The 16,557-nt window shown below is 44.4% G+C and overlaps 1 protein-coding gene across 1 annotated transcript in view; it reads left to right on the plus strand.

Annotated features, from left to right (window-relative positions):
* The window catches only part of PTGDR (prostaglandin D2 receptor), a 47,946-nt gene extending 37,744 nt beyond the window's left edge, over positions 1-10,202 (plus strand). The window contains exon 2 of the mRNA XM_072116108.1: positions 8,219-10,202. Coding sequence (XP_071972209.1) covers positions 8,219-8,440 — 222 coding nt within the window. The 3' untranslated portion in view covers positions 8,441-10,202. The remainder of the gene's footprint in view (positions 1-8,218) is intronic.
* The last annotated feature ends 6,355 nt before the right edge of the window (positions 10,203-16,557 follow it).

The following is a 16,557-nucleotide window of genomic DNA, read 5'->3' on the forward strand; positions in this document are numbered from 1 at the left end:
ACTGGGACTCGTGGTAGAGCACTGTTGAGGCCAGAACAGTGCGAACAGGTGATGTCGTGGATTGCCGACAATGCTTCGAGCAATTTGTCCACCAGTCAGTCTTCCACGCAGTCCACCCATGTCACCGAAATCGCCACTCCTCCAGCTCCTGCCCCTCAGCCTCCTCCCGCCCAGTCTGCCCCCTCCCAGGAAAATTTGGCATTTGAACCGGCATACTCTGAGGAACTGTTTTCTGGACCCTTCCCACAGTCACAAACCACTTGTCCGGTTGCTGCTGAGCAATTTTCCGATGCCCAGGTTTTCCACCAGTCACAGTCTGTGGGTGATGATGACCTTCTTGACGTAGTGGAAGTGTGTAAAGAGGTGTCCGACGATGAGGAGACACGGTTGTCAGACAGTGGGGAAGTTGTTGTCAGGGCAGGAAGTCCGAGGGGGGAGCAGACTGAGGGATCGGAGGATGATGAGGTGACAGACCCAAGCTGGGTTGATAGGCCGGGTGAACACAGTGCTTCTGAGACGGAGGAAAGTCCTCGACCAGAACAGGTTGGAAGAGGCAGTGGTGGGGCCAGACGGAGAGGCAGGGCCAGAGCTGGTGCATCAGCGCCAAATGTGTCAACTAGTGAAGCTCCCGTGGCGAGGGCTCTTGCGGCGAGGGCTAGATTTTCAGAAGTCTGGAGGTTCTTTAAGGAAACACCGGATGACCGACGGACTGTGGTGTGCAACATTTGCCAAACCAGGCTCAGCAGGGGTTCCACCACTACTAGCTTAACTACCACCAGTATGCGCAGGCATATGAATGCTAAACACCCCACTCAGTGGCAACAAGCCCGTTCACCTCAGGCCGTGCACACCACTGCTCCTTCCCCTGTGTCAGCTGATAGTCAGTCCCCTGCCCAGGACCCTGCCACAAAAACCCCATCGTCGCCTCCACGATCCTCCACAGCATCCACCAGCGTTCAGCTCTCCATACCCCAGACGCTGGAGCGGAAACGCAAATATAGTGCAACCCACCCGCACGCCCAAGCCCTTAATATCCACATCTCCAGATTGCTTAGCCTGGAGATGCTGCCCTATAGGCTAGTAGAGACCGAGGCCTTTCGCAACCTCATGGCGGCGGCCGCCCCTCGGTATTCGGTCCCCAGCCGCCACTACTTTTCCCGGTGTGCCGTCCCAGCCCTGCACCAGCACGTGTCAGACAACATCACCCGTACCCTGACCAACGCCGTTTCTGACAAGGTCCACCTGACCACGGACAAGTGGACGAGTGCTGCCGGGCAGGGCCACTATATATCGCTGACGGCACATTGGGTTAACTTGGTGGAGGCTGGGACCGAGTCTGACCCTGGGGCTGGTCATATACTGCCGACGCCGAGGATTGCGGGGCCTACCTCGGTCCAGGTGTTTCAGGCCTACTATGCCTCCTCCTCCTCCCACCCCTCCTCCACCTCCTCCTCCGAACTACCATCCGTGGGCACGGCGCCATCAGTCGGTAGCTCTAGGCACAGCAGCAGTGCCGTCGCTAAGCGACAGCAGGCGGTGCTCAAACTGCTGAGCCTAGGCGATAAAAGGCACACCGCCCAAGAACTATTACAGGGCATCACGGCGCAGACTGATCTGTGGCTGGCACCGCTGAACCTGAAGCCAGGCATGGTTGTGTGTGACAACGGCCGTAACCTGGTGGCGGCTCTGCAACTCGGCAGACTGACACATGTGCCATGCCTGGCCCATGTGTTAAATCCGATAGTTCAGCGTTTCCTCAAGACATACCCCAATCTGTCTGATTTGCTCACGAAGGTGCGCCGCATCTGTGCGCATTTCAGGAAGTCCAGCACAGATGCTGCCACTCTCAGGGCAGCGCAGCGCCGCCTCCAACTGCCCGCTCACCGACTGTTGTGCGACGTGCCCACGAGGTGGAATTCAACACTGACCATGTTATCCAGAGTTTACCAGCAGCGCCGAGCGATTGTAGACTGCCAGATGTCAACTTCCACCAGAACTGGTAGTCAGGTCAGTCAGCTTCCTCAAGTCTACAATGAGGAGTGGACGTGGATGTCTGATATCTGTCAGGTGCTGAGTAACTTTGAGGAGTCAACACAGATGGTCAGTGGCGATGCCGCCATCATCAGCCTCACCATCCCGCTGCTTGGCCTGTTGAAAAACTCTCTGATCAGCATGAAGTCGGAAGCTTTGCGCTCGTCACAAGAGACGGGGGAAGAAGATTCCCTTGTTGATAGCCAAAGCACCCTTAGGTCTGTTTCTCAGCGCATATCGGAGGAGGTGGAGGTGGAGGAGGATGAGGAGGAAGAGGAGGAGAATGTTGGCGAGACACAAGAGGGGACCATTGTTGAGTCCTTCACTGTTCAGCGTGTATGGGCAGAAGAAGAGGAGTTGGAGGAGTTGGAGGAGGAGGAAATGGACAGTCAGGCCAGTGAGGGGAGTGAATTTTTACGCGTTGGTACTCTGGCGCATATGGCAGATTTCATGCTAGGCTGCCTATCCCGTGACCCTCGCGTTCAAAGAATTTATTCCAGCACCGATTACTGGGTGTTCACTCTCCTGGACCCACGGTACAAGCAAAATCTTTCCACTCTCATCCCTGCAGAGGAAAGGAGTGTGAGAATGCATGAATACCAGCAGGCCCTGGTGCACAAGCTGAAACAGTATTTCCCTTCTGACAGCGCTAGCGGCAGAGTGCGTAGTTCTGCGGGACAAGTAGCGAGGGAGAGTAGGCGAGCAGGCAGCTTGTCCAGCACTGGCAAGGGTACGCTTTACAAGGCTTTTGCCAGCTTTATGTCACCCCAGCAAGACACTGTCACCTGTCCCCAGTCTCGGCAGAGTAGGGCTGATATTTACAGAAAGATGGTGAGGGAGTACGTAGCTGACCATACCATCGTCCTAAATGATCACACAGCTCCCTACAACTACTGGGTTTCAAAGCTGGACATGTGGCACGAACTGGCGCTGTACGCCTTGGAGGTTCTTGCCTGCCCTGCCGCTAGCGTCTTGTCCGAGCGGGTTTTCAGTGCAGCTGGTGGCATCATCACCGATAAGCGTACACGCCTGTCGACTGACAGCGCTGACAGACTGACGCTTATTAAGGTGAATAAAGCCTGGATTTCTCATAATTTCCAATCTCCACCAGGTGAAGGAAGCTCAACCTGAATAATTGATCCACTCCTCCTCCTCCTCATTTTCCTCCTTCTCCTCCTCTTTGTACAGTAAAGCAGAGGAAACTGGCTATTTTTTGACAGGGCCCACTGGCTCTAGCTATAGTACTTTATGCATTTAATTTTTCTGGAGGGCCACCGACCCGGTCCTCTGTTTTAAACAATTTTTGGGAGTGCCACATACAGGCACTCAATCTATTCAATTCTTCTGGAGGGCCACCGACCCGTTCCTCTGTTTTAAACAATTTTTGGGAGTGCCACATACAGGCACTCAATCTATTCAATTTTTCTGGAGGGCCACCTACCTGCTCCTCTGGTTTGAAAACTTTTTGGGACTGCCACATACAGGCACTCAATCTATTCAATTTTTCTGGAGGGCCACCTACCTGCTCCTCTGGTTTGAAAAATTTTTGGGACTGCCACATACAGGCACTATCCAAATTAAATTGTCTCCATAGCAGCCTCCACACGTTGTCTCCATTGCTACCTCCAAAAGTCGTCCATATAGCTGCCTCCATACATCGTCCCTTTATCAAACGAGGTGTGTCAGGCAGAAATTTGGGTTGTTTTCATGGATTCCACATCAAAGTTGTTAACTTTGTCGCCACCCAGCTGTGTTATCCACAAAATATACTAATAAACTTTTATCATTTACCAATATTATTTCAGCGCTTCTTGCGCATCTGTTTACATTCCCCTCACCCGCCATATCCCAAACTTATAAGAACGCTACTACACTTGATCTTATACAAAAGGTTCTTAGAAGTGCTGTTTGGGGAGTAGCCTAGAGACAGGGGCTTGGATTGGCGAAAGCTCGTCTGGCTGCGGAGCGCCAGCTCCATCCCAAGATCCAACTAACATAGTTTTAACTGCAGCACCTTTAATCTTCTACTAGTTCACTGCCTCCATACATGGTCCCCTTATCAAACGAGCTGTGTCAGGCAGAATTTTGGGTTGTTTTCATGGCTTCCATGTTAACTTTGTCGCCACCCTGCTGTGTAATCCACAAAATATACTGGCAAACTTTTATCATGTACCGATATTATTTGAGCGCTTCTTGCTCACCTCCTTTGGTTCCTCTCTGCCACCCATTGGTTTGAAGCCTGAGTCCATTTAGGGTATGTCGCCATGACACTCTCTAGCCTGCTGCCGCTGCCTCTGCATGCCGTCCCCTATAGTGTCAGGGTCAATTATTGGATGTTTTAGATGCTATCTAGCTTCATTCTGTCACTCTGTCATGGCCATGCTGTTGCCCATAATTTTGGCATAATGGTGCGATTAAGCAGCCTCAGAGGCATCCATGCATGCTGCCCCTGCTGTTTCCTGTCCATTTCCGTGGTGTTTCCATCCTTTTCTGAGGTTCCCAGGTGTTTGGCCAAGCTTCCCTGTGCAGAGCCTTGGTCCCCTTGAAAAATGCTCGAGTCTCCCATTGACTTCAATGGGGCTCGTTATTCGAGACGAGCACTCGAGCATCGGGAAAAGTTCGTCTCGAATAACGAGTACCCGAGCATTTTAGTGCTCGCTCATCTCTAGTGCAGTCCTCTTGCCTGACTTGACCCTCTTTAATGGGATTTGCAGAAAATGGCTCAGCTCTCGGGTGGGAGCCAGCTCCCACTTTGTGCCACCTCGGTCTCGACTGACCCATCACTACTGGTGCTACTGGTTAAAGTAGGTATGGGGTGGGGGGATGGGCATTGACCGGGTGCTGGAGGAGTGATACTGAGCTGTCACTGCTCCCGGCAGTTTTCTTGCTTTATGAAACTTCCTATAGACTTTTCCTGTGGTGACCTGATTGGTTCTTTCCGGAATCTATCAGGTATTGACTACAGGAAAGAACCAATCGTAGTGATTACAGGGAAAGTCTGGTGCAGTAACCGCTGCCCTGTATATAGTGAGAGCTGAAATAATCAGTTATATACAATGCAGTTGTTACCATGTGTAGTATATAAATAGTATGTATAGCACAATTTGATCCTCCACCTGTGGATGAAGAAAATAAAAACATCTATATTAACCATCAGGTCATTAAAGGGGTTTGGCCATGAAAGTTCTAAAATCTTAATCTTATTCCAAGAGCCGTAACCTTTCCATTTTCCCTTCACAGAGCTGTGAGAGGCCTTGCTATGTGTGGGATGCATTGCACTTCCAAGTGTCAGTATTTAATATTCCATGTTGTACACTGGGAAGCTGGAAAAAAATCCAAATGCAGTGCAACTGAAATAAATATGCATTGGGGCAGATTTACTTACCCGGTCCAGTCGCGATCCAGCAGTGCGTTCTCCGACGAGGATTTGGGTCTTCCGGTGATTCACTAAGTTCGTGCGCCCGATGTCCACCAGGTGTCGCTGCTGTGCCTAGGTCCGCCGGAGTTCACCTGGTTCTTCTCGGTGCATGTGAGTGATTGATTTTGCGACACATTTCGTTTTTTAAATTCTGTGGTTTTTCCGAATTCGTCAGGTTTTCCGGTGGCCACGCTCCCCGATTTCTGTCGCGTGAAAGGCGGCGTGATTGCGGCCGTGGAGCCCTTAGTAAATTAGCCCCATTTTCTTAAGGGTTTCATATTCCGGCTTTTACTGTAAACCACAAATGAAACCTCTCCGTTATTTTTTTAGGTTGCTATGATAAAACAGATACCAAATTTGTAAAGGTTTGTTATGTTTTAATACATTTAAAAAATGTAAATCTTCCCTAACATTTTGGAACTGTACAATGTACAACCTTTTATTGCAACTTTTAAGTGTGGTAAAATTAAGAAAAAGTGTCAATTTGAACATTTTTTTGTGCCATTTTTGGACACATGGAAACCTGGCATGTTTATTTATTTATTTTTTAAACTTTTTTTCAGTGTCTCAGTTTTTCACGCGGATTTTCAATGCAATTTCAATGTGTTTTTCAAGCGCAGATAAATCGTGTGAAAAGGACTCAGGACTGAGCTCTATCTTTTCTATGGCAATTGATGCGTGAAAAACGCATTGCACTTGCATTGCACTTGCATGTGTCTCAGAGTGCAATGCATTTTTGATGCGTCTCCATAGACTTGTATGGTCCCTTTTTCATGCGCGTGACTTGCAAAAGTAGAGCATGCCGAAAAAAAGTCTGAAAAAGCCCATTGATTACAATGGGTCAGAGAGCAATGCAAGTTCTGTAATGCAAAAGCACGCACAGAAAACGCGCGTTTTTAGTGTGTTAGAAATATATTGCACTGCCTCTGCTAGGGTCTAATACAGGTGCAGAGATTTATCAAGGCACACTAGTTTTCTTACATAAAAGCCCTGAAATCATCTCAATTACATTTCACACCATCAGTAATTGCGATTATGTCCCCTTTTACACCATTTCCACACAAGTGGGTGTGGAGGGACATGAAGGGTAGTACGGCAGGGCGTTCCTGCCCTGCACCCGCACACTCGCTACAACTAGTGACCTCTCAAGCTGCATGGTTGCTAGTATAAAGTGGAATTCTATGACAGGCAGGATCATTATGCTGCACCGCCTAGCTTAAATATATAGAGGCGGTCCCCGGGGAACGTAGGTTTGTTCTTAAGTTGAATTTGTATAGTTTATCATTGTAACTCCAGAGAAATTTTTTGGTCTCTGTGACAATGGGTTTTTAAAAATGTTGGGCTGTCATAAGAGCCAGGATTAACAATAAAGGTTCATTACAGACACCTGTGATAACTGTTATAGCTGATCATTGTAGCCTAAGGCAAAAGTACTGTAAATTACCAACATCCAGAGGTCCATTTGTAACTAGGGGTCAGGTGTTCTTAAGTAAGTCAGGTGTTCTTAAGTAGGGGACCGTCTGTATATAATATCAGTGCTGAATGGGTGGCGATTTTATCATGGCTAATACTCTTGTGAGTCCTACGCAACCCAAACTAAATGATATATAATTCAAAGTCGATATGTTTGCAATGTAATGTATGTGGTGGTAGGGGACACTAAATTTTCCCAGTCAGGGGCCCCAAAATTCCTAGAGGTGGCCATGACTGCACCCATAAAATACCACAGATATATATACATATAAATAATTATATATATACTGCATCCTCCTGATTTGTAAAAAGCTCCTCTCCCCTAATTGAATTATAAATAGCTTCAATAGTTTAATTAAAATCTGGCCCCTGTATACCAAATCTCTCCAATAGTTTAATTATATACAGCCACCTATATACAGATTTACCCCCCCCCCCCAAGTTTTATTTAAATCATGCCCCATCTACATCGTCACCATACAGTACCACATATAAACCCCTCTCCCATTTAAATAGGTATCTATATTGGTAAAGATATGAGAGACAATATAAAAGAAGCCAATTCAGTAAACTATTAATGAGTTCCACAGAAATTTGTTGGAAAACCCAGTTACAAGTAAAGACAATATGAAGAAACATGTATGACTTGGCAGGGACTTCTCCAAACCAAAGTCTATCAATTCACAATCAGCATTGGCAGCACTGTTTGTCTGTCTGTAAACTTATTATGTGTATCTATCTGTTCACTTACTATTGAATAACTTGATCCTATTGCCTTAAGAAATTCCTGTTTAGCAAAACATGTTACCATAGCCTGTTCCAACAGGCTCAAATAACATAACTGATGAAGTTATTCTTGTATTCATTACTGTTTTTCTTGGAAGAACATAGCAGTGTCACCTGTTGGCAGCTGTACATCTATTCATATTCCTTCAATAAGCAAACCATGAATTATGGAACCGGGTCCTGGATAACATCAGATGTCCATTAGGCCTGAATGTACAGTAGAGAATTTACAGTGTCACATAGTTATTATTGATTACAAGACTGTTATACATAATGTCTGTCAGCCAAGTCTTCTGTTTAAGGGGAGTCACAGGGGTCTTTCCACAACATGAGCTTTGATTTCTGATAGGGTTAATAGATAAGGGTTCCTCTATGGGCTAATAGATGTAATCCTAGTCTGTAATTAAGGAAATAATGGCACTATAGTTAAAACTGTGTTTCCTAAAAAAAAATATTTCCAATGATTGCTCAATAAACTCCATTAATACGTTTCTATCTTTTTCTCCCCAGTTCCGAGTCTACATTGGAGCATTTACAGAAGGGAAAAATGAATATGCCGATCTTGTAGTCTTGAGGTTTCTCTCAATGAATTCCATAGTAGATCCATGGATTTTTATCATCTGTAGGACATCAAGATTTCACACCCATGTACATAGACTTTGCAGCAGGATTCACTCTACAAGCAACAGCCCGAGCCAACTTCTAGAGGAGAGCATTAAAAGTGCATTGTAATCTGAAGAGTTGCCTACTGTTTCTTGCTGTAGCTAAGACTTTGGAAGTTGACTAAGAAAGAGGCTAATACTCGTGGAGAGAATGCACTGTCTTTTAGCACAGTGTATAGAGGAAATCTACCGAATGCTAGATATTACTTGCATGGTACATGTATTCTTGTCTGAGAAACCAAGGTACCATCCGTCCACGAAGCTGCACCTGGTGAAGTTATGTTGGGAGGTCAATAAGAATTTAGGAATCAGATGTGTCCATCTTAACAGTTCTTCTTGACCATATATTTACACAAGCATCTTAGCATGACCATCTTTGAAAAGATTTTGTGATATTTGGTCAGTAGAAGTATTTGCTATCATTTACCATGTGTGGCCAACCAGTTGTTGTGATGTGAGAGGTAGGTAGCACATTACAATAGTCCTCGGGGACTACAGGAGTACAGAGCTCAGCTATCTTCATTAGTCACACTGAAGGGAATGGAGCAATTTTCCAACTATGAGAAAAGGTATTACTTGAAAAGTTAAAAAAGCTAAGGGTCAACATATCTTCACAGGGATTATAGGAAAGAGGTCAGTTGTAAAAGACAGTGAAACTTGTGAATGCTACTAATTTTACTTAATCAACATTATTTATTTATGAACATATACACACACATAATTAGACAGTGGGGTATTCAACTGTGTGGTTGTTTGTCACTGCATGTCATCTAGTTTTTTAGGCTAATCATACAATGTTCACTCAAGGTGATTGAGTTTGTACTTTTAATCATAGACAGCACAATCCTTCTTATACATGTCCTAAATGAGAGTCTAATTATCTAAGTGGATAAGTAAGGCAAGTCCAATAAAGCATGATGGCCAAGTGGTTAAAGAAATATGGCCTGGATACCAGTGGCTACAGAAAAGTTGGGGGGGGGGGGGGTTAAAATAAAATACAAGGACACCTGTACAGGAACAAAATGGCAAGTGTCAACATACACATTAGCAGACCTCAACAATCTGATGTGAAATTGGGGGCACTTCTTGGCCACCATTGAGAATGTTCTCTAAAAGAAGATGAGTCACTGCTTGATTTCTGTGACTAGTTCTTATGCAAACACCATGGAGAGTGTGAAACACCAACTGCTATGATTAGGATTAGATAATAGATGTTATCTCTACAGGACAGAGTGTGTTGCTAAGATCTTATCGGAGTAGAAAAAACAAACTTCTGATGAAACCATAAATAAGCCTAGTCGTGGCCAACAAAGAGTATGGTCAACAACCAGTGGCCAACAACTGGTATGATTAGGATTAGATAGTAGATGTTATCTTTATAGGATAGAGTGAGGTGCCAGGTATGGCAATACAGAGAAAGTAAATGTATTCGATTCAAATACTATATGAAACATATACTATATGGAGATTAATAGCATGCACATAACTAAATATGGCAGAATGACAGTGGCACTCATTTTCATGCTAAATATATAAATCACAGAAAGAACTACTTTTGTTTTTTATATGTTATAGATATCTTAATGGGTCACAAAAGTTATTATTGTGAAATACCTGCTTGTCAAATCAGCATCCCAGAGCCTGCTGGGATAAGGTTAACAAGTGCTAATCATGTCATTTTACCCATAGGTTACAAGCAAAATTATAGAACATTTTGTAGTACCATTTACAAATGTAATTATTATAACTGAGAAACTTTTAAAAAGTTTTTAATTTATAAAATTAGTGTTCTTTCTAAAAGCAAATGGTAATAAATATGGAAATGAAAATTATCTGACTTATGTACCTTTTATTTATTCATCTACGTGCATACATATTTTGCAAGACTGTGCCCTTCATGCTTTTTTAAGAAAGAGGGGATTTTTTTTTAACACCTTAAGCTACCGTGACATTAGGGAGCATCATGGTGACCTTCTGTTTCGGCCACCATGACGTTCCCTAACGTCTGCTCTGCTTCTGAGCCTGATAGTCACGATCCCGGCTGTTTAACCTTTAGGCACCATGGTCAAACATGAAGGGAATATATTTCAACTAAAATATAGCAATAATGTGAAGTAAAACGTGTCATGAAAATACAGTCTGAAAATAAACTTGGTAAGATAAAGTGTTTCAAAGTTATAACTGCATATCGTGACACAGGCAGATTTGAAAAATCATTGGTGCTCTATTGGAGCATTGTAGGAACTTTATCCAACACACAAACTCCCTCGAAAAATATGATCTTGACAGCCCCCCCCCCCCCCCCCCGCCCACACTCTGATACCAACAGCTACAATTTTTTTAGGGACGCAGGCTCAAGGACAGCGAGAACGCTGGAATCCGAAGAGCCAAACGTAGATTCATCTGAGTTACAAATATACAATCTGTCTTCTTATAACCTTACGGAAGACCCAATTAAGCCTCCTAAAAAGAGGCTTATCCTTCACCCCTATACCACATTTTGATCACTTCACGGGTAAAGGATGTGAATCTCTCTTTGCCCGCAAACTTGCACTGCAAGAGGCAGAGAGGAAGAGGCACTAGAGGCCCTAGAACAGTGATGGCGAACCTTTTAGAGACTGAGTGCCCAAACTGCAACCCAAAACCTAATTACTTATGGCAAAGTGCCAGTACGGCAATTTAACCAGAAAACTGACGGTTTAGTTTAGAATCAATTTACACAGGACTGCCTGAGCTCGGATTCCAGCAGTCCTATACACACTGAAACGCCACTTTTACACCATTTTACATCACATAAAAGAGTAATAAAAAGTTATCAAAAGGTCACGCAGTCCTCAAAATGGTAACAATGAAAACAACGGCTCATTAAGAAAAAATCACCCCTCCCCAGCTCCGTGCACTAAAGTTATTAGCGTCACAAGATGGCGAAACTATTTTCTTTTTCGTACACTGTTTTAATTATTGAAAAAGTATTAAAACACAATAAAACCTACAAATCTGGTATCACTGTGATAGGACCGAACCAAAGAATAAAGGAGACAAATGATTTGGAGCGCACAGCGAAAGTATTAAAATCTACAGCTTCCCAGTACACGACATGGAATAGTAAATGAGAAGTAAAATATGTTACGCAAAAAATAAGCCCTCACACAGGTATATATATATAAATGCACAGGTATAAATATATAATATAATATGCATATACATAAATACATACATAGAAATACATGTTACTTACTCTTTGGTTGTCCAAGGTGGCGGCCATGCTGGCGGGCAGAAGTTCAGGTGTCTGTTGTTCCGGGGGGGTCAGTAGGGTAGATGGGCAGAGGGTGGGCGGCCAGAGTTAGGGCTGGGGGGGGGGTAATGCAGCATCTGGAGTTCGGGGCAATGGGGTTATGAGGCATGAGTTCCAGGGGAGGGGGTGATGCGGGGCAGTGACCGGAGTTGGGGGGGGGGGGTTTAGTGAGAGCGGCCGGAGTTCGGGCAGGCAAATTGCAGTAGTGGGCGGAGTTTGGGCGGGGGGGGGGGAAGGGGTGCGATAGCGGGCTGGGGTTCGGGCACGGGGGCTTGTGGTAGCGGCGCAGTGAGTTTCGGGCCGGTTGCTTAGTGGAGGGGAGGGGCGGGAGCGGGCAGGAAATCAGCCTCCTGCTGATCTATGCCCCGTGGATGCGCTGAGTTAAAAAAAAAAAAAACTCACCTCAGGCTCGGCGTTCCTCCGGCTGATCACTGCAGCGCACACGGAGTAAGGTGCCCAGCGCTGGCAGCGTAATGACATCACTATGCTGCCAGCGCTGGGACGCTTACCGTCTTGTGCGCTGCTGTGATTGGAGTGACAGAGCAGGAAGTGTCAGCACCCTGCTCTGTCATGGCCGTTAGCAGTATCGGAGCGCAGCCATGACAACCAGGTGTGGACAGTGGTTGTCCGCACCTGGCAGTGGTTAGGAGGATGGGGCGCGTGCCAGCAGTGAGGGCTCTGCGTGCCCTCTCTGGCACGCGTGCCATAGGTTCGCCATCGCTGCCCTAGAAGATTTACTTTTAGAAAATGAAAGGGGACCCATAGATGGAAGTACTACTACGGACGATCTGCCCTTACTTACAGGACCATTCACCAATCTTAAACCTCGGTCCAAAACAACACCTACATTTTCACAATACCAACACATTGATATGTGAAACTGGTCACGGCAGATAACAAAAATTTGAAACTGTCCAAAAGCAAGATTGCATCAAATCTAACCCCTAATGAACAGTCGGCATTAATGGAGCTGAAGGAGAATTCCAACATAGTTATAAAGCCTTCCGACAAAGGCGGTAATAATGTCATACAGGACAAAAAAGACTATATTGACATGACTAGAAGACTTTTAAATGACACAGAGACTTACACCAGACTGGAGAGGAACCCCACGGACACCTTTTTGGGCGAACTAAAGATCATCCTTGATGACGCTCTGCAGCAGGGACTAATATCGAAACATGAATATTCGTTTATGTTTAATCCATCACCTACCATTGCGACTTTCTATGCACTTCCCAAAGTGCATAAGAAACGCTTCCCCGTGCCAGGGAGACCCATTGTCTCGGGGAATGATAACCTCACACAGAATCCCAGTACTTTCATTGATAAAATCTTGGCACCCTTTGTCGAAAGTCTTCCTTCATACCTTAGGGACACTAAGGACACCATCTCTCGCTTGCAGGACATTCAAATATCTTCGAACACTCTATTGGCTTCACTTGATGTAGAGGCCCTTTATAGCAATATTTATCATGACTTAGCTTTAAAAGCAGTCTCATTTTTCGTATCCACATGGGGAACATAATACCAAGCACACAACCGGTTTACGTTATCACTTCTCGAATTTGTGTTGAAACACAATTATTTTTTGTTTGAAGACACTTTCTTTTGGCAGATCAGGGGAACTGTCATGGGCACAGCATGTGCCCCCAACTACGCAAATTTATTTCTTGGGTGGTGGGAAGCAACCATAGTCTTTTCTGAAATTCTGGAACCTAACACCAATCACATACAATTTTGGGGTCGTTTCATAGACGACGTGCTAATCTTATGGGAAGGGGATAAACACAGCTTTGAAGCCTTTGTAAAGATACTCAACTATAATAAGATAGGAATGCACTTCACTCATGAGATACATGCCACTCAAATAAATTTTCTTGATTTAACTATTACTGTATCCCCTGAAGGCCACCTTGATACTAAAATCTACAGAAAACCTACATCCACTAATAACTTTCTGGACTTCAGAAGCTGGCATCCACCGGCCCTCAAAAAGGGTATACCGGTAGGCCAATATCTGCCTGCCAGACGAAACTGCTCAAACGAATCGGCCTTTCAGAGGGAATGCAATGATCTTTACAAAAGGTTAAGATACTAAAATTATCCAAAACGAGCCCTAAACACAGCATTCCATCGTGTCAAAAATCTACGCCAAGAGGACCTCTTGAAGCCAAAAGCACAGATGTCAAGCTCCCCTCAAATCAGATGTATAGGACAATTTGATGGCTATACACGGGAGGTGACATGGGATACTACAGAGGTATTGGCCTTTGTTGAAAGCAGATCCAGACTTAAAGGAAGTGTTGAGTTCGCACCCAAGACTCACATTTCGGAGGGGCCCCAATTTAAGAGACCATCTGGAGCTTAGTTATTTAGAGCCCAAACCTAAACCATCTAAAGACTGGCTTACACAAGCTACCGTGGGCTCATACCCCTGCGGTAACTGCTCTTTCTGTCCCCTTCTGCCTAGAGTTAAAGAATTTACAAACCCCATTAATAACAAATGCTATCAAATTCGACAGTTTTTTAACTGTCGAAGCAAGGGGATAGTATATGTCGCAACTTGCCCCTGTCCGAAGCTGTATGTCGGGAAAACAACCCAGGAGTTTCGGAGGAGGATCTCCAAACATATAAGCACTATACGGAATGAAGAAGATACTCCAATTTCTCGCCACGTAAGACTTCTACACGGAGGGGACCTGGGGTGCTTAAAATTTTGGAGCCTGCAACAGGTGAGATTGGGTCCATGCAAAGGAAACTTGGACAATAAACTACTGAAAGAAGATCCAAATGGATTTATAGACTGGAGAGCCTCAGTCCAAAGGGACTGAATGAAGGATTCTCCTTCTTACCGTTCCTGTGATTCAATGAATGAAGGTTTCTCCTTCACTCACAAAAACCGCCATTGCCGACTCAGACTACTTTTTACTGGCATTGACCTATTATTCCCCATGTTAATTTAATCCTTTTGGATACTGTACTAATGTACTCTGAGCATGCAAGCTCCGTGACGCTGTGTATAGGCGGCTTTCCCCAGAATGCTTCATTCGGGTCCCACATTAGTAAACATCCGGCCCCAGGTAAGGCACCGTGGGGCTTATTAGCCTATCCGAGATAGTAATTCATGCCCACAACTTCCTTTATCTTCTAAAAGCCATCCTCATAGGTTCTTTCTCCCTATGACGAGTAGCGCTTTTTAATGAGTCCTCCTTGATAGTTTATATAAACTCTCAACACATGCTCACCATTTTACAGTCAGCCCTAAACCCCTGATGACGCCAGTTTCAGCGAAACATGTCGGGAGGGTCTGGTTGAGCGATACATTTTAATTTGCAAAGGGCAGTGCAAAGGGAAAATGCTAAGTTCGGAGGTTACATATAGGCCAATCAACAAGCCTTTGAGATAGTGAATTGGTGAAGTGTTGAATATAGCAGGAAGTTTAGGGATGACTTTGAGAATAATTCTCATCCGCCTATAGATGCCCATTGTAGCGTCGGCTGCTATAAGAGAGGGAACTGATCAATCCCTAAAGCATTAGTTCTTTATGAACATTAACTGAGCATCCCAATCCTGCTGCATCCGACTTCCCAGTCACTGCCCATTGTGCATTTTAACATTTTTTCAGTTCAGTTGTTCTTAAATGAAATCCTAATATAAGTTACATTTTATTACTATATGCCCTGGTGGCCTAAGGGCTATTTTTGGTCGCATGCCGAGCGACTATGAGTCTTTTCTAATACTTTAACCAATACCCCAGCCACACTAGGCTTCAACTACATATTTGGGTCCAAATTGTGTCATTCCCTCCCCCTCGGCTTGAATGGGAGGGGGCAGACTTTGTGTTTTTTAAAATAATAACGGCTCGTGCACCTGCCTGTCCATCACATCACCATGGACAGATTCTATCCACTGGATGTAAACATAGAAGCTCTCTATAGAAGCAAAGCAAGCAGAGATCTAGAAAATAGTGAGGAATTGATACAGAAAGTATATCGGAAAATTATAACTTTCATTACACAAACAATATCAATTATTTGCTGAAAGTGAATAACCCCTTTAAGTGCGGACCATCTGTCTCCATTGACCAGCACAAGGTAACTAACTCACTGATACTTGTAGTCTTATACTTGTATTTTGTACTCCACTAAACTGTATGTATCAGTTGCGTGTGTTATTTGTCTAGTGTGCCCTTAAGGCAATTTCCATATATACTCGAGCATAAGCCTAGTTTTTCAGCACAAAAAAATGTGCTGAAAAACCAAACTCGGCTTATACTCGAGTAAAAAATATATCGTTTTTACAAGGTTTTTGTGGTAAAATTAGGGGCCTTGGCTTATACTTGGGTTGGCTTATAGTCGAGTATATGCGGTAAATATAAAATTTTATCTGTGCTGTTCTTTTATCTCAATTCACGAATCTCCACATCCGTGTTATGGTTATATACATGCTACCAGGTTGGCTCCTCACCCTATAAAATCCCGTTATGGACTGGGCTCATATCAAACAAGAAGTTGGTGGCAGCCTACTATGTTGATAAGGTTCGGTTTCACTAGGCTAGTGAAATGGGTCTTTTTTAGCCATTCTGGGTTGTGATTGAGTGTTGTATTATAACAGAGGTTGTGGGGACAACTGTAGCTCACTTCCAGCTCCTCTCAGAACTTGTGCATTCAGGGAGTGTCTATACAAATGATGTGTAGTTCATTTTTACTTAACTTCAGTGGTAGATTTCTTTTACGATAGAGAAATCCAAAATTCATCACTGACTAAAGGTCTATCAAGAAAATCTACATTTTCCCCTGTAAAACATTAACTCCTGATTCCTGGAGTATTCTAAGAATTTTAACATACAATAAAAATTGTGCAGATAAGTTGCAGCAAACTATGTTGTA

This window comes from Engystomops pustulosus, chromosome 7, assembly GCF_040894005.1.
Source record: "Engystomops pustulosus chromosome 7, aEngPut4.maternal, whole genome shotgun sequence".
Classification (NCBI taxonomy): domain Eukaryota; kingdom Metazoa; phylum Chordata; class Amphibia; order Anura; family Leptodactylidae; genus Engystomops; species Engystomops pustulosus.